Below are 18,699 nucleotides of genomic sequence, written 5' to 3'. Positions count from 1 at the left end.
GGTGAGTGACAGGAGAATGGTGGCTAAGCTGTCATCCCTGTTGGACAACATCTCCCACCCCATGCATGAGACTGTGACAGCACTGAGCAGCTCCTTCAGTGGGAGACTGCGGCACCCACGGTGTGGGACGGAGAGATTTCGCAGGTCTTTCCTCCCCACTGCTGTCAGACTCCACAACAAGGACTTCAACTGATCAAACACACACATCCACAAATGTGCAATAACACTAATGTGCAATACTCTTTCTGGCATCGTTGTATTTTTACTGAGTTGTATACAGCATTTGTTGTCACGGTTCTGGGTCAGTGTTGACCCAGCATTTTGAGTTTCTTATATTTTGGTTTAATTTTGTATTATGGATTGTTTTCTTATTCTCTTGTAGTTCTTGTGGTGGTGATGATGATGATGATTATTATTATTAGAGTTCTTGTTTCTGTTATCCGTGCTTAAGGATTTATGGTTTCATGTATTGTTTGAGTTCCATGTGTCATTTTCCATGTGTCTCTCAGTGTCGGGTCTGCGTCTTTGTGTAGTGTTCTTGTTTCCTGTTTTATTGTGAAGGTCTGCGTCTCATGTGAGTGTGTTCAGTTTTACCTCTGTCTCGTCTTGTTAATTACTCCCAGCTGTGTCCACCACCTGTGTGTAATCTCCCTGTGTTTCTCTGTGTGTATTTAAGTCACGTCTTCAGTCATTGTAGTTGCTGGTCCGTCTGTGAATCTACCCTGCTTCATCTGTGTATCCACCATGTCTCATTCGTGTGTTCTCCCTGCCATCACCAGCATGTACCGTTGTCTAGCCTGCTTCATGTTTGAGTTCTGGTTCGTATTCTGTAGTTTAGTTGTTTCCAGTATAGTTTAGTGTGATCCCTGTTTGCCGTTTTTCCTCTTGTGCTTTGTGTTTAATAAACCACCTTCGCACCTTTACAAGTGCCTGCAATTGGATCCTCCTTTATCATCTCCACACGGCGTATCTCACTCGCCGTGACAATTTGTATTCTATTTTTATCTTATTGTATATTTATTCTATTTTACTGTATATAGTATTTTATTTTATTCTATTCTGTACAGTTGTGTACGGTATTTATTCTTATCTTATTTTATTCTAATTTTTGCTTCATAACTTTTGCACTGTCCACTTCCTGCTGTGACAAAACAAATTTCCCACGTGTGGGACTAATAAAGGTTATCTTATCTTAAAGTACTTGACAACTGTGAGGTCACTTTTCATTTCCCTTCTATTCCTTTAGACACAATGCAGGTTTTGCCGTTTTAGAAAAACAACTGCATATTTGGAAAACAAGGATATTTAGCATGCAACACTGCAATTGTTACATCCTTCTACACACGCTCTTTTCTACTCTGTAATATTCTTGTTAATCTTCTTGATATTTATTTATAATCACCTCTGTTAATCCTTGATATTTATAATTGAGTGATCTGTATATATGGGTGCTATTTCCTAAATGTGTAAAATCTGTAACATAACGTATTGTTTAGAGTCTGTTGCTGAACACCCATCCCCCAACCCGAGGATCACCACAACCTAACCTAATAGACCTACACCTTAGTTCACAGATTTGCTTTGTCAAATCATGAATACATAATGGGCTTGGATTTACAACATTATGAATGAAATGTGCTCTATTTGGAAGCAGCCGGCCCCCCTCCCCTATCGATAGGTTGTGTGAGAGACTTTAAATCATCAAACTGTAAATGATTAATTTTAAATTGTTATTGATGCCTTTACCACTGGTCCTTATTTTCTTACTCTTTTTATATTTATTGTTTGTTTACTTGCACTGTTTTAACTGGAGCCTCGTTGTCTCGTCTCTCTATATACTGGACTGTATGATGACCAGTGTTGGTCAAGTTACTTGAAAAAAGTAATCAGTACCTAATTACTGATTACTTCCCCAAAAAGTAATCCCGTTACTTTACTGATTACTTATTTTCAAATGTAATTAATTACTTAGTTAGTTACTTTTTAAAAACACGATTTACAACCTGAATAGGTGATAAAGCGATAGATCTTTCAGCCCAATTCTACTTTTTCTGCATAATCCATCATACAAAATGTAATCAAATGGAAACGTCTCTTTTTAAACCTTGTTTTATTAGTTTTAATCTTTTAAAAAATTTAATTATATGCAACATTCTCTGACTGGAAGAAATTTGTTTAACATTTAAACCTATTTTCTGCGCATTTCACCACATAAAATATTTTTTTGTGTTTACACTCACTCTTTCAAATAGATGCAAGTAAAACACAGCAGAAAATAAATAAAATCAAAGACTAGCGGTCCTGTTGCTCTATTTTCACCTGTAAAGCAGGAGTGGGTTAGGCGGAGGTTTACCCTGGTGCAGGTGTGCTGCAGCGGTCAGTGGAAGAATCCGCGAGTTTCTCTGTAAATTTCCCACTACGTCGTAGCACACTCGGTGCTTGCTTGGAAGTTTAGGGGTTTTTTTCACTGTAAAAAGAAGTTTTCTTCCCACGCACAGCGGACACTAATGTTTTTGTCACTTTTTATGGAATCAAACTCAAAGTAAGGTCAGTACTCATACTCTCTCCCGCACTCGATATATTATCCATTGTTGATCTGCACACAGCTGTTGTCACAAACGTCGCACTAGCTTACGTCACTGTCATGAGACATTCTTGCAAAAAAATCTCGGTTTTAGTTATGCAGTAACGCAGCGTTCCTACGGGAAAGTAACAGTAATCCAATTACCATTTTTGCAATAGTAATCCCTTACTTTACTCGTTACTTGAAAAAAGTAATCGGATTAAAGTAACGCGTTACTTGTAACGCTCTTACTCCCAGCAAATGGGTGATAGAAACCAATCGGTGCCTATGACATCCCCAAAACGCGCTGGCATGATGTTGGGGCAGCATGAGTATGAGCAACTTTTTTGCCGATGCCCGTGATGCCACGACCACCACGATGCCGCCCATATCAAAAAGTTCCTGGGTGTGCACATATCTGATGACCTCTCCTGGAACCTGCACACCGCCACCATCATAAAGAAAGCCCAATAACATCTTCACTTTCTTGGGAAACTGACGAAGGCCAGTCTCCCTCCTCTCATTGTCACATCATGAAGTGAACGACGAGAGCTGCTTTTTATCAAGTTTGTGTGTGAAAAGTTTGATTCACATGTGTGTGTCGACCCAAGCATCCTGGCACTTATGTTGTTACCATAGTTACAGAGTAACAAAACGTTGTCAGACGTCACGACTCAGCAAACGTAACGCCTCATTTTTGTGGGGTTTCCAAAGCTGATTAATAGATAGATAGATTAGTGTTATTGCACTGTCTACAAAGATGTATTTGCGATGTAATACTGTTAACTAATGTTAGTTGTAAATAGAAATCGCACTCATACAGAACATCTCCTTTCATATCAGTTTATTTCTGGCAAAGAGAAATAAAAGTATTTACTCATCTACAAGCAAAATTATTTCAGCTTTATGTTTCTCATGTTTTGCGAAGTATTAAGCTAAGCAGTGACCTCATCTGGGCTGCTGGCTCATCATCAATAGTCGCCATCTAGAGTTGGGAAAGATGACAGTGCTGACTAAGAAGTTCAATTGCTGTTAGTCAAACACGTTAAGCTGTGCTAAAAGATTAGATCCTCACCTCATTGACAAACATGATTGGAAAAATGGTCTCAGCGATGTTCCTCGTTTTGCTGTGGTACAGAAAGACAAGCATGACGAGGTCAGGGGGAGACATCTGGCTCAACATGTGGCTGAAATAGTGTCAGAGTATATGTAGCAACAGTAAAGTGGGTCAGAGTCCAAGCCTGACTTAAGCCTGACTTACGGAAAGCCGGTGACTCTCTTCAGAATCATGTTGAGCTGAGCTCTCTTACTGGTACGAATGGGAACTCCTGTCATCTATGAAGAGGAGAGCGAAGACAAAAATTGGGGAAGGTATAATTTTCTCTTTTCTTTTTAAGGAAAACTGCAGTAACAAGCATAAAAAAAACCCCTGAAAAACAAAGTTAGACACTGGCAGACAAGTATATGTTTATAATTCCCAAACTATGATACTTTAACTATTGTTTGAATACTTTCTTTTCCTTGTTTGTATTATTGTACGCATGATATCACATAGATACATATTCCTCTCCCCCTCCGTCAGAAGAATTGCTGTGTCTTTCCACCTAGATTGATGTTCATTACACAATCTTTAATGGCGATAACAGCACAGCTTGTTCAACATACCGGCTGCAGATCAAGATACGTCTCATGCTCCTCCTTGTTGGGGTTAAGGCCATCAATGGCATTGATGTAAGCAGGGTCAGCCTGATAAAAGTGTGGGAAGGACACCACAATGGGAGCGCCTTGAGGAAAACAACATGTTGAGTCATATTTCAATCATGAGATTAAAACAACAAGGGTCAAGGGAAAACAATAAAAGTAGGAACGTGAGATAACGGATAGTGTTTTGTGTGATGTAAACATGTTCCCGTGTCTGTAAATGATATAATAGAAACGATCAGGGCCGTTGCTAGCCATTTGGGTGCCCTAAGCACAAATGCTTTAGTGCCCCCCCCCCCGCCACTTAAAAAAAAACAAAAAAAAACATTAATACTTTTGAATTTCTCAGTGGAATTTGTTTAATTAAATAACAACAAACATGACAGTTAAACCAATAAATAAGGTTAAAGGAGGTTAAAAATACTGTTACAAATAAATACTCAGGCCCCTTTGGAAAATTAAAATCAGAGCTGACATTAAAAGGACCTCTCCGCACAATTTCAACACGATCAGCATCTACAATGTGAGCTGGCCAAAGAGCAGGATCGGTTGAAGGGGGCACACATGTCTCCACAGTGTCACTTTCTGATAGTCTCTCAGTGACAGGACTCTCAGTGGTACTTGTGTATGGAACTGTACCTGAACTGGTGGTTGATGGTTCTTGTTCTTCTTGGCTAGGGATTGTTGCAGGGTCTACAATGGCTGGTGGTTGATGTCCAGGGATGGCACTACTACTGGATGGTTCATCCTGTCCTTGAGATCCTCCTTGAACATATTTAAGCATTGACCCTGCATACAAGAGAAAATATTCAGGGATTTTACAGAAATACAATTTTGAATCTACAGTAGGCCTACGAAAAATTGCATTATAAGACTAATAAATTAAGTAAGTCACTGGTACATTTAAAAATTACTAACTATATTTTACATGTATAGATTTTCATAATGGCAAATGGCAATATAAACATGCTGTACATAATTTGATATAAATGTGCAAGTAGGAAATCTATATTACTGAAGATATAGGTTTCATATTACACTGTAATATGAAACCTATATCTTATTTATGCCGCATAAATAAGATATGCGTCTTTATAGATATCCTGAAATGCAGCAACATACAAAGTAATCTTGTCTAATCTGATAATAATACTTGACTGCATCACTGACCTATCCCAAAGTTAAGGTTAATCAGTAGCATGCATGACGTTAGCCAGCTAGCAACCTGAGGAGGGAAATGCTAGTCTCACGATTGCTAACGTTATCTGAAAACCGTCAATTGAGTGACCATGATGAGTTGCTTTTAGTAGTCCATTCTATATTCATATCCACAACGTAAACAAACTACCCAACATCAATCATTTGCAACATTTGTTAACACAGTATGAACACTGCTAACAGGAGCTATCACAGAGTTGACGGACATGAGCGTGCAAGCAAGGGCTACAATAATGAACTTTTTCTTATTGTTATTATTTAAACATTGCCTTACCGGCAAGCGACGCCTGAGTTTCATCACGCTTCCTCTTCTTCTTTCTTTTCTCCGCTCCCGACTCCTGTTGCCGTTTCGAGGCCATGTTCAAACAGGTGTTTACCAATACCGAATTGAGGCATTATAGAACAGACCACTGGGAGTGGGGGGGGGGGGGCACCAGGAGGAGACTGGAGACAGGGCACAAAGCAGATTCACCCCTTTTCTCGGGAAAATTGTTTTATGTTGCTTTTGTATTGTTTAACCATATTAATGCATATGATATTTATAGTATTAATATGGTTTACTTTTTTTTTTTTTTACGACCCTGATTTTTTTGGTGCCCTACCGGCCAGTTGGTGCCCTACGCAGTGTGCGTTATGTGCGTTTGCGGAGCTACGGCGCTGGAAACGATAGCTAATGAATGTTGCTAATGATTAGCTGAGAACATGACCCTTTTCTTTAAAATCAAGAAAACAAATGTGATCAGTTGTTAGCAGAGGAGACATAAAAATGTCTCCACAAATTCAAAAATGATGCATTAGCAAAACAGAAACATTGTGCTATGGGAGACAAATATAAACTGTCCTTTTCATTCAGACAGTCAAAACAAACCTGGGCTTATTTATTTTCACTTTAAAAAAACATTTAGACTTTAGAAAATGTTCAGGACTAAGTATTTCTCCACATTAGATTAAAAAAAACATTTAGATGTGGTTTGAAATGCAACATCCTTATTACTCTGGCAGATAAAATGTCAGTACAAGAAATGCTGGAAGAGAAGCCATGTTGGAAAGCCGAGTCTCCAGTTATGGAGGTGGGTTGGTGATGTCTGCATGCACAAATCTTGAACACTTGCAGCGTGGACAGTCTGTGCTCAAGATCTGATTTGAGAATTGAATCTCATTTAAATGTAGCCTAAACAAATTTCCTTTTATTTTATTAATGTAACCTTTGAAAGCTGCTGTTTCTAACCCAAACATATTTTAAAAAGGTAGGGGCCGTGCTAACACCTGCAGCTCTCTGGCAGCAGCACCATGCCCTCCCTTGTTTTAAATGCACTTTAGAACAACACGCAGCAACACTACACATGAGCGGGAGGAGGGAGGTATGGGGTCTTCACACACCACCGTTCTCTACTAGCCATCGGGGCGGGGGGCTGGGAGGAGGTGTTGGCTGTCCGATTGGCCTCCCTGCTGCTGCGGAGCCTGGGCGGTCTGCTTGCCTCTACCCCGGGGAAAGCGTCACATCTCTTGGGTCTGGTGCCGCTTCCCCTCTGGGGGCGAGGGTACCTGGACCCGGGCATAGAGTATGTTTGGGGAGTATGATTGTGTGTACATGTCTATGTATGTCTATCCCTACGTTGGGTGAGTGCTGAGTGTTTGTATATGTGTGCATGAGGGTGGGAAAGCATGTTTATGTCTGTGTGTGTGTGCCTGTTTGTCTGTGTCTATATGTCAGGTCGGGTCTTAGACTCCACCTCCCTGGGTACTCCCAGGCCCTCCAAGTGTGGAGGCTCATCTCCCCTCACCACACTCCCTGCCAGTAACTGATGCCCTCAGGGGTTGGTGCATTGGTGGTTCTTGGTGTCCGGGCTGGGCACTCAGGTATGCACCAGCTCACTCCCGTGGCTACTTGGCGGGGCCTGGTGCCTGTCGCCGGTCAGGCCTCTTCCGGGGCAAAGGGGCCTCGGCCTCCGGCCTCGGGCCTGCAACTCGGTTCACTCTGGCACAGCTGGCTGCCGGCAGAGCCGGCGGGCACGCCAGTGCAGCCCCTCTGGCTTCTGCTCCGTGGCTACTGGGTGACCCCTCGTCTGGGGATCTCCTCAGCCCTTCCCAGGAGGGTGGCACGGATGCCCCTCCGGTGGTACTCCTTGGGCTCTCGCACTCTGGGGCCTCTGGATGTCTGGAGCCTGGATCTCCTCCATGCCTGCTTCATGCCCTGGGGGACGGGGCTATGGGCCTCCACACCCTCTAGCAGACCGTTACATGGGGAAACCTTTTGTATACAAGCACGCTGATCCACACAGGTGTGCACACAGGTGTTCACTGTTCATAGACATAAACTACACCTTTCTTAGCTGCTACTTCAAAGTACATTGTGCGCTGTCTGTCCTGCGTGCTGCACAACAACTTTCAATATTTAGTATTTACTGCTGTTCACACTTAGCTAGATTAACGTGATGGTGTTGTGTTTAGTATGTTGCTTTGTTTTTGTTTGGTTTTTTTTGCTTGTCTTCTCTTCTTTTTCTCTCAACAGGTGATCCAGGAGATTTTTTTTTTCTCTTTGTCTTTGTAAGTGCCCTTTCTCACTGTCCCTTTTCCCTTCTGTTTTTCTTTTCCTTCCTCTCTTTCTTTCTCCCTTTCCTATCCCCCAGTCATGTCTGTCCCATCTGTAACAACTGAAAATAAAATAAATAATAACAACAAAGTTTGATCAAATGGACCAATACGGCAATGCCATGATGATCCATTTGGCAAAATAAATCCATTTGGTATCCTTGTTGGTCTTCAGACAACAATTCTGACGGCTAAAGAACCAAATGGGACAGACAAAAAAAAAAAAAAAAGGTAGGGGCAGGTTGTAACTGTTACAGCACTGCTACATATAAACATCAAGCTCTTTCTTCTTATCAGTGAGTTTCCTTTATATTTGAAGAGCAGGAAGTGATGTCGACAGCCAATCGTTTTTGATTATTAATCAGCACCAGATTAATATAAAACCGTAAAACAGATTTCCCATTTAAGAGTTTTACAATGTTTTTTTTCACTAATGAATTAAATGAACAAACACGAAAGTTTAGTTTATCAGAACAACCGTACTCCCCTTAATAACCGCCATAAAATAGTTCAATAACCCCTCATGGGACAAGCTCAGTGGTAATTTATGAAGGGAAAGACTGATGGTGGGATGGGGCGGTGCTCCTACCCTCTTGACCTTACCTTCTCTGACTTTAAGCACCCCAGTGCCGAGACATTCACCGGCTGGCACACAGTTGGTCGGGTTGGCGGGGTTGTTTTGGGGGCTCGTGAGGACATTACCACGAGGTGCAAAGCGGTATGCTTGAATCCCTTTCACCTCCACCTCTTCCACATAGGCTAAATGAATAAACCTGAGGAAAGAAAGAAAGCACTCATCACTTGAGGACTTCGGGAGGGGTTTTAATAAAGACCTCAAGTGCCATCCAAGAAGGAAATGGTTCTCTTTATATTTATAAATCTTCTAAACTGAATAAAGAATGATAGCGGTCACTTCCTGTGGTATCCGGGTATGTCTGGGCCTAACTCTTCCCACTTGTGTTTCCACTGGATGCCTTCTCAGAAGTTGTAATATCACATGTCCTTATCAGTGTATTTGTAAGCACACGGTGTGCGACTCAGCCGGCATTTCCTTACATTACACTCAGTTGAAGTTCTTGTTCTCACCCTGCCGGGTGCTTTGCGTGTAAACACATTTAAAGCCACATAAGCATGCACACCTGCAGAGCTCAGCAGCGAAGATGTAGAGCGACTCGTTCACGTTCGTCAGCGGGTGGAAAAATGTGCCATAGGTGCCGTTGCTCTGATTGGATGACGACCACGACATTTCCCTGTTGATCAAGAAGAACCAGATATTAATTATGACAGCAGGGAGAAATTAAAAACTGCTTCACTTAAATTTATACTAAAAAGCAAACAAACAAACAAAAAAGAAGAATTACTATCGCTCTAGCCTGCAGTTCCACAAAAAAAGCAAATGTTAAAAGAAATTATACTCATTTAACCATCCCCCCAATTCTTCCTCAGAATTATTTTGCTACTAGTTCTCAGCCTTCGCCAGTTACAACAATACAATCTTCCTAAATGCTGAAATAAACAGGGGAAAACCCCCATAAATATTTTATATCACTCACAACTGTGATTATTTGGACATGTTTTTGGCATTTTGCCTTACAATTCCTGTCTTATATGGCAAGTAAATAGAAAGCAGGGGATATAACCACTGTCCTACAGAATCCCCACAACAGCAGCCATTTTTGTACAAGCAAGGAATTTCTGTACAGTTTGGCCGTTTTTGTGTCAGAAACAGAGTATTTCTGTATTGCTGCATGAAAGTGAGTGCTTTTTTCAGCACAGACAGTACTGTGTACACACACATTCAAAGTGCAAGGTTGATTTGGATATCCAAACATCCATTTTGCAACCCCTCTCCCCCTAAAGCCAGGGAGCAAAGACTTTCCCCTCTGGAATTTCGGACGAACATTGCATAATGTAGCAAATGGTAATAAGGTGCGTGGAAGCAAGAGCAAGACAGTTGCTGACTACAAAGTGTTTCCTGCCATTCAAGAAATAAGGAAAATAAAACAGTTTCTATAAAGACAATTGAAAGTGCCCTGTATGAGTTTTTACCTTAGGACGTTCCACATGTCGATCTTAACATAATCCAAGTAGTTCTGCTCACCGTTGTGGGACACAGATTCTCCTTCGAGCGCGTCGTTTTTCTGTTGGACATACAGTAAAATTGCTGTCAGCTGTGACAGAAAGCTGTGCAGGATGGTAAACAGACTGTTCTGCTGCTATAAGAACATCAGCAAAAAAAATAAAAAATTAATTCAGCTTTGTATTTGTTCTTAGTGCAACACACGTCACCACAAGTAACCAAGTCAAGATTAAACTTCATTGTAATTCCTTATTTGAACAACAAACTGATCAAAATTCAGTTAAAAAAAAAAAAGGCCAAATACATACATTTTCTGTTACCAAAAAAAACTAACAAATGAGTAATTTTCTTTAAGTCAGTCTAAATGCTGCACTCAGGATCACATGGTTGTGGCGTTGCTAAGTTGCAAGCAATGCTCTATAAACAGGAAATAGAAGTGTCATCCACCAGCATGTGAGCATTCTGAAATTTCTTACGTGACATTACCAGACTTCCTCTTGTTTTTCCTTGTGTGACTAACCCCTAACAACAAGTGAAAAAAACTCTCTAGAAACAACAAAGTGAGTAAAAGTTAAATGGCAGCTGAGCTTACCTTCCACATTAGCCCAAAATATTCATCTACTTCAGGCTTCGTGGAGTGGAGTTTTGTGAGAAGAGGGTCTTTAAAGCCCCACAGAACCTCGTGCACAGTGCGGGTCATGAAAAGTTTGATATCCAGCCTGTTTATGTATATGGAAAACACAGACCGCAAGAAGAAGGAGGAGGATTTCAGCTTGTTCATTATCGTCTAAGAAAGACGGACAAAGAGAACAATGCTACCATCAGATGGCTGGAGGCAAAAGGTGAGAATGCTCCAATCACACAATAGAAAAGATCACTGAGTCATTAGCTGTGTCTTTTTAGTAACATTGGTTTGAATGTCAGCCAAAATCTACATGACCTCTCTGCTTCTAGTCATTGCAATCCACTCGCTCACCACTAATGGGATGTTGACAGTCCTGACGATGTCAACCTGTGGGTCTCCGACGGACTTCTCAGGCACAAAGACAAAAGTCTTTGGGTTCAAGGCGTAAACCTTGGTGCCATTCTCCAGGAAGGTTACATTTTCCCGTGAACTGTGTACCCTGGTGTGGACAGGACATTTTCAGTTATTCCAAATTTCTTTTGTATTGATTTTAATACATTACATCAAAATAACTTCAGATGAGTTTCCTTAAACAGGGCTTTTGCAAACATGGCTGAAATATTTCACTTTCCCAACATTACATATTACAGACATATTTAAAATTCTTCACATCAAACTAACCTGTAAGTATAAGGTCCAATCTGTTTAACAGATGCCTTCCCACCTGCCATGAACACCTCTGGATTGGTCACATTGAAGAAGTAATACTCCAAATAAGATGGAGGTGGATTCTTCCATGACTCGAAAACCTGGCCCCTCTCTGTTAAAGTAACTTCCTATCAACAAAAGAAGAAAAACATTCAAAACAAAAAAGAAATATTATCTCCCAAAGCATGAAGTGATGAGAATGTTGCTGCACTGTATTTGATTTTAAGAGTGCTTTTAAAGCCCCTTTCTAGCCGGTGCCAGGCCAACACCTCAAAACCCAGAGGGAAACAGAGAAAAATCATTCACAGCTGAAAAACCATCAACAGTGCCAGCAAGTCTTAGCAAAACCTGTGCACAGTCTCCAACTTCAGCAAGCCTAAGCAAGAATCTGACAGGGGTTTTTCAGTCCACCCACGGTACTCACATATTGGAATGATAAAACATGGCACTCAGTGGTGTTAGCCATCATACTGCATGCAGGATGTCAGGTAAGATTTGAAGCCAAAATACAGAAAAACAAAATGACCAAAAAAGCTCATATAGGGAAAAACCTAAAAACATGAAAGTCTTATGTACATAAACCGTCTGTCACATTGACCTGGACACCACATGGCTGAACATGAGGAACGGTAACAATTAACTTGAGCTGCCAGCTGTATAAAGAAAGTTGAAGACCTTGCAGTACAAGCAAACTCTTTTTTCCCTCCCATTCCTGCCAGTTTTCTAAACTTAGTGTGGAGAAACGACCCACTTCCTCCTGTGTCTTTCATTCCTGTAATGATTTGTCGGCTGAGTACTGAGCGGTGCTCTTCAAAGATCCTCTACATTGCTCTCTGTGGCTTCTCACAGGCACTTACTGTTGTGAAACTATAGCTTCAGGTGTTGCTGGCACTTCCTGTTAGGGTTAACATCTTGTTTTGCTTAAAAGAAATGTTTTCTGAGTTTTCTTACATCAATTCCTCTTTTTTTTTTTTTTTTTTTTTTTTTTTTTTTTTTTAACCTGTCCCGTTTGGTTCTTTTGCCATCAGAATTATTGTCTAAAGGCGAAGAAAGATGCCCAACGGATTTACTTTACCAAATGGACCATCCCAGCCTTGCCGTAATGGTCCATTTGATTCACCTTTATTGTTTATTTTATTTTCACTTGCTGAATACGGGACAGACTTGACTGGTGGAAAGAAAAGGGAGAAAGAAAGAGGGAAAGAAAAACAGCTGAGAAGAGGGACGGGGAGAAGGGCAAAACCAAAACCAACAGAATAAGCAGACAAAAATACATATATCGATCACCTGGATCACCTGTTAAGAAAAAAGAAAGCAAGCAGAAGAAAACGAGAGTAATAAACAACATCACAATGATCTATGGGAATATGACAGTAAATACTAAATATTAAACATTACTGTGCAGCACGTGAGATCGACAGCGCACAGTGTGCTTTGAGGTAGGAGCCAAAAAGGGTGTAGTTTGTGTGTGTGATCACCCGTGTGTACACCTGTGAGCATGAACGCTTGTTTTTAAAAAGGTTCCTTCATGTAATGATCTGCTAGAGGGTGTGGGGGCCACTGCCCCATCCTCCAGGGCATGAAGCAGGTATGGAGGAGATCAAAACTCCAGACATCCAGAGGCCCCCAGAACACAAGAGACCAAGGAAGACCAACAGAGGGGCAGCCGCCACTATCCCAGAAAGAGCTGAGGAGAGTCCCAGATGAGGGGTCACTCAGCAGCCGCGAGCAGAAGCCGGGGGTTGCAGTGACGTGCCCGTGAGCTCCGCCGGCAGCCAGCTGTGCCTGAGTGACCGAGCCCCGGGCCGAGGGCCGAGGCACCCCATCCCAGTGGCCCGAGCGAGCCCCAGGCTCCAGGCCCCGATAAGCAGCCGCCAAGGAGTGAGCGGTGGGTACCTGGGCGCCCACCCCGGACACAAAGAACCACCAACGCACCGATGTCTGAGGGCGCTCTGCCACCGGCAGGGGAAGTGGTGGGGAGATGGGCCTCAAACCTTGGAGGGCCTGAGATGTCCCCAGAGAGGTGGGGTCTGATACCCAACCTGACATATAGACACAGACAAACAGGCACACACAGATACAAACATCTATTCCCACCCTCATGCTCTCATATACAATTACTCAACACTCACCCAACGTGGAGACGGACATAAAGAGACGCTGTACACACAATCACACTCCCCAAGCGTACTCTAAGCCCCGGGTCTAGGTACCCTTGCCCTGGAGGGGAAACTGCGCCCAGACCCAGGTGATGTTACCCTTTTCCCTGCGGTGGGAGAAGCAGACTGCCCCGACTCCGCAGCAGCAGGGAGGCCCCACATTCCAGACCCCAGTCGGACGGCCAACTCCTCCTCCTAGCCCCCGCGCCAGCAGGCCGCAGAGAACGGGGGTGTGGGAAGACTCAAACCTCCCTCCACCCGCTCATATGTAGTGTTGATGTATGTGTGTTCTAAGGTGCATTTAAAACCCAGGAGGCATGGAGCTACCTGCCAGAGCAGCAGGTAAGCGTATAGCCCCTCCTGCTAGCCCTCAATGTCTACGTGTATTTAAAATTGAGAGGTGGGCAACGACGCCAGGGGTGAGGTGTACACCCTGATGGTAATTTGGAATCCGTGTAGCGTGCCCACCCCCAAGATCCTATATGTATGTGTAATGAGAGTGTGAGTAATGTGAATGTCTAAGTTGTGGGATAAAATTGAGGCAGAGGCAGCCAGAAGGGGACAGAGGGGGGGGATGTCTCCTCTGCACCCTGGTGACACACCCCTACCCCAAGGCCCTGCATGTGTGGGTGATTGTGGTGGAGCGGGAAGAGGGAGGCAGCTGGAGATGGGGAGGGAAGGAAGGGAGGGGCAAGTGACCCCTCCCTGGGGCCAGCTCCCCCGCTGACCCCAGTAGGCACCCCCATACTCTGCAACCCGCCAGGGAAAGGGGGGCCCAGGCCCATCCGGACCGGGGCCCAGTGCAGCAACGCCGCCCAGCCCCACAGAGCCCGGGACAGTCCACCCGACCCCACCACAGAGAAAACTGCACCCACCCCATCATCCACTCATCTTCCAGACTACACAAGACAATAGACGCCCAGGCTGAGATCTTCCTCCACCTCTCCTGTATCTCCCCCTCCTGCAGAGAGAGTTCCTGAAGAGAGGAAATCTCCTGCAGGATTTGACAACCTCCCCCACCAGTTGAAGAGCCCCCCAGGTGGTTCGATGCACAGGCGGCACCCCGCGCCAGGACTGGGCCCCCATACACCCACCCGCCCACAACCCCGGCAACACACCAACCAGGACCCAAGCCCCTGAGGCCTGGCCAGGGCCCCGGCCCAGAGACAGAGTGCCCCCAGAACCTCACGCCCATCCCGGACCCACCCAGGGGCAGCCAGGCTACCAGGTCAGTAACCCACGTCCGTCAGCACAGACCCTCCCCTAGCCCCGCTGCACGCAGCCACGAGGAAACCGTCACCTAAGAGCCAACAGAGCCCCTAATTGGCCATGACCGCTACCCCGGATTGAGCCCCCCAAGGAAGATGCTCCCGGGGAACCCCCTGATGCCCTAAGCCTGTCCCTACCCCCACACCAATCACAACAGTGAAGGTGGGACCAAACTAAGACCCCCCACCCCCACTAGGTGATGGAGCTGATCAAAGGAGCCCAGAGAAATTGATCTGATGTGGTGGCAGAGGCTGTATCAAGACTAATGTAATCTAATAAATAATTTCTATATTGGTTAAAATTAAGATTATTTTTATTTTTCCAGTTCATGAGGACTGTTTTCTTGGCTATGCATAGGGCAGTGAAAACCATATGGGCTATATTCTTTTCCGGAGTGACATTATCTAAGCTGCCCAACAAACATACTAAAGGGGAAGTTGGAATGTTACATTTCAGACACTTTGATAAGTCTTCACATATCTCGCGCCAAAACTTCTGAACTGGTGGACAGAACCAAAGAGCGTGGATATAATTGTCCGGTGAATTGGTTTGGCAGTGTGAGCAGTTGTTGGTAGACGTAAAGCCCATCTTGAACATCCGATGGCCTGTATAGTGCACTCTATGTAGTATTTTGTATTGAATTAATTGAAGACTGGGATTTCTAATTAGATGAAAGGTTTTTAAGCAAATCTGAGACCAGAAGTTTTGGTCAAAGTTAACTGATAAATCCGCTTCCCATTTTGCAATAGGAAGTGATATTGATTCATCTGTTTTAGAAAGCATTCTGTATATTTTGGATAGTAATTTGGGGGTTTTAAGAGTAAGAAATTGAACCACACTTGGTGTCGTTTGTAGTTCAACTTGACCCGGTTTAAATCTCTTATTTATTATGGATTTAATTTGTTGATATTCTAAAAATCTTTTCTTGTTGATCCCATATTGTGTAACTAGTCTGTCAAATGAGATAAATTCTGTTCCTTCTAGTATATGTTCTAAGTATTTGATTCCTTTACTACTCCAATCTGAAAAGTTTATCATATTATTGTTTTGTAATATGTCAGGGTTGTTCCAGATAGGTGTACGTTTGCATGGGATTAATGAAGACTCAGTCAACTTCAGAAACTCCCACCATGCTGTCAGAGAAGAGCTGATGTTGATGCTTTTGAAGCATTCATGTCGTTGGATGTTTGAGCTGATAAATGGTAGATCTGAAATCTCTAGATTATTGCAAAGTGCTTGTTCTACATCTAGCCAAGGTTCATCTAAGAGGGTATGTTTTTGCCATCCTGAGATAAACTGAAGCCTGTTGGCTAAGAAGTAATGCTGAAAGTTAGGTAGTTCTAATCCTCCTTTATCCTTGGTCTTTTGTAGTGTTTTTAAGCTTATACGTGGGGGCTTATTTTTCCAAAGGAATTTGGACATATATGAATCTAGAGATCTGAACCAATCTTGCGGCGGTTTAGTTGGGATCATTGAGAATAAATAATTTATTTTTGTAATACCATCATTTTTATAGCGGCAACCCTTCCCATGAGTGATATGGGTAGACATTTCCACCTAGCCAGATCACCTTCTACCTTCTTTAAAAGTGGGATATGGTTTAATTTAGTTAGATCTGCAAGCTTGGGAGATACATTAATACCTAAATATTTTATATTTCCCGATTGCAGTGGAGTAGAAGAGGAATTATGGAAGGAGCAATTAATCGGAAGGACTGTAGATTTTGACCAGTTAATTGAGTAATCTGATATTCTTGCAAAAGAGTTTATCAGTTCAATCACCCCAGAGATATTGGTTTGTGAATTTTGGAGAAAGAGTAACACATCATCCGCATAAAGGCTGATTTTATGTTCTACATTCTTGCATTTTATGCCCTTAATTACTGAATTCTGTCTAATTGCTGCTGCTAGTGGTTCGATAAAAATTGCAAACAGTGAAGGGGAGAGTGGGCATCCCTGCCTGGTGCCCCTCAGGAGACAGAAGCTGGAGGATGTCTGGTCATTTGTTCTCACACAAGCTGTTGGGGAATTATATAATATTTTTAACCAGTTGATGAAAGAAGATCCAAAACCAAATTTGTGTAAAGTTGCAAATAGAAATTTCCAGTTAACTCTGTCAAACGCTTTTTCTGCATCTAAAGAAAATATTGTAGTTTCAAGGTTTTTACTGTATGAGTAGTCTATCAAATTAAGTAATCTACGTGTATTTGTTGATGAGTGCCTACCTTTTATGAAACCAGTTTGGTCAGGATGAATTAAGAGGGGGGTTATTTTCTCTAGTCTACTTGCATTAACTTAACATTAACATCTGTTTAACTTACCAGTATCAAATCGGCTCATCTTAATTTCATAGCAGAATTAACACCGTCACTCTCCGTCAACGGTATGATTGGAATGTTTCCGGGTTTGTTTGTTTGTTTGTTTTTGGTTTTTTTGCTATTGTTTTTCTCTCCTTCTCGTTTTTTTGTCTCTCTTTTTCCCCCTCCTGTTTTTATGCTGCTCACCCTTGTACTTGGTTTCTTTCTTTATTTCTTTCACTGCTTCGATCACCTGCCTCCAGACTCATCCACAAACTTTATTTCGACACATATGCACAGCACGATCACGCACAATCATGCGCTCAACTGCAGCACATTTACATCAGACAGACAGCGCACACAGTATAGGATACACACACTTAAGTCAAGCGTACTACTCATATTAGTAAATATGCACACACATAATCAGACTCAGGGAGCATCTCGCCACGCATTTTTTCTCTCTCTCCCTCTCTTTATTTATGAACTGGTGATGTATTCTCTCCACCTGTCTAAGCGACACACACAGCATACACCCCTAGTTATACAAACATATCTATGGGTGAACTAAGATTCGTTACATGGAATGTAAATGGAGCTGGCTCCAGAGAAAAGAGGTTAAAAATATTTAACCAACTCAAAAAACTACAGGCAGATGTTGTCCTTTTACAAGAGACCCACAGACCTCTTAAAGGTTCGAATGAACTTAAAACACCTGAGTTTCCTAATGTGTTCTCAGCTTGTTATAATTCTAGACAAAGGGGAGTAGCAATTTTAATACATAAAAATATTAATTTCACAGTACTCGATACAGTTATAGATCCAGAGGGCAGATTCTTAATCATTAAACTATCTATATGTGATAAAAAGCTATGTATTGTAAGTGTATATGGTCCAAATGTTGATGATCCCTCATTCTTTCACGGTTTTTTCAGTGCACTCTCTGAACACTTAGATGGCACACTTGTTCTTCGAGGCGACCTCAACCTTGGACTAAATGAAGAAATGGATAGGCTCAATACAGCAGGAACTCAGCGTAATTGGCAGTCCACAAATATAATCAAACAGTATATGAGCGACTTTGGTCTTTGCGATGCATGGCGCCCCCTTCACCCCAACAGTAAGGAATATTCTTTCTTCTCACATGTTCATCACTCCTACTCTCGTCTGGATTATTTTTGGTCAGCAGCTCACTGCTGAGTGACATTTCAGACACTGAGATTCATCCTATAGCTGTCAGCGATCATGCTCCTGTATCTTTAACACTAATGCACAAGAATAATACTACGCCAAGTAAAAACTGGAGATTTAATACTTCACTGCTTAAAGATGAAGACTTTATTAAATATTTTAAAAAGAGTGGACTTCATATTTAGACTTTAATGACACTCCCGAACATCAGCTTCTGTTCTATGGGAAGCAGGAAAGCTGTGATGAGAGGTAAAATAATTTCTTTCTCATCACATAAAAAGAAAGAAGAAAACAAAA

At 42.5% G+C, this 18,699-nt stretch overlaps 1 protein-coding gene across 1 annotated transcript; it reads right to left on the bottom strand.

Annotated features, from left to right (window-relative positions):
* Positions 1 to 3,400: 3,400 nt before the first annotated feature.
* LOC116316064 (lysosome membrane protein 2-like) lies at positions 3,401 to 14,841 on the bottom strand. The gene is made up of 11 exons (XM_039603655.1): positions 14,836 to 14,841; positions 11,461 to 11,615; positions 11,131 to 11,278; positions 10,747 to 10,941; positions 10,124 to 10,215; positions 9,214 to 9,324; positions 8,678 to 8,847; positions 4,229 to 4,347; positions 3,825 to 3,898; positions 3,639 to 3,690; positions 3,401 to 3,548 (listed from the first exon to the last, which is right to left on the bottom strand). The coding sequence occupies exons 1-11, from the start codon at positions 14,839 to 14,841 to the stop codon at positions 3,477 to 3,479; spliced, it is 1,194 nt and encodes a 397-aa protein (XP_039459589.1). The 3' UTR covers positions 3,401 to 3,476.
* Between the last annotated feature and the right edge of the window lie 3,858 nt (positions 14,842 to 18,699).

This window comes from Oreochromis aureus, linkage group 19 (assembly GCF_013358895.1).
Source record: "Oreochromis aureus strain Israel breed Guangdong linkage group 19, ZZ_aureus, whole genome shotgun sequence".
NCBI lineage: Eukaryota > Metazoa > Chordata > Actinopteri > Cichliformes > Cichlidae > Oreochromis > Oreochromis aureus.
The sequence above is the reverse complement of the archived record's forward strand: the minus strand, read 5'-3'. Positions and strand labels throughout refer to the sequence as shown.

What these genes read in the sequence shown, in the direction of transcription:
- LOC116316064 (XM_039603655.1), bottom strand. An exon ending in CTGTCAACATCCCATTAGTG is followed by an intron (nt 10,942 to 11,130) that starts GTGAGCGAGTGG and finishes CGTCTTTCTTAG; the next exon opens with ACGATAATGAACAAGCTGAA. An exon ending in CAATCATGTTTGTCAATGAG is followed by an intron (nt 3,549 to 3,638) that starts GTGAGGATCTAA and finishes TCCCAACTCTAG; the next exon opens with ATGGCGACTATTGATGATGA.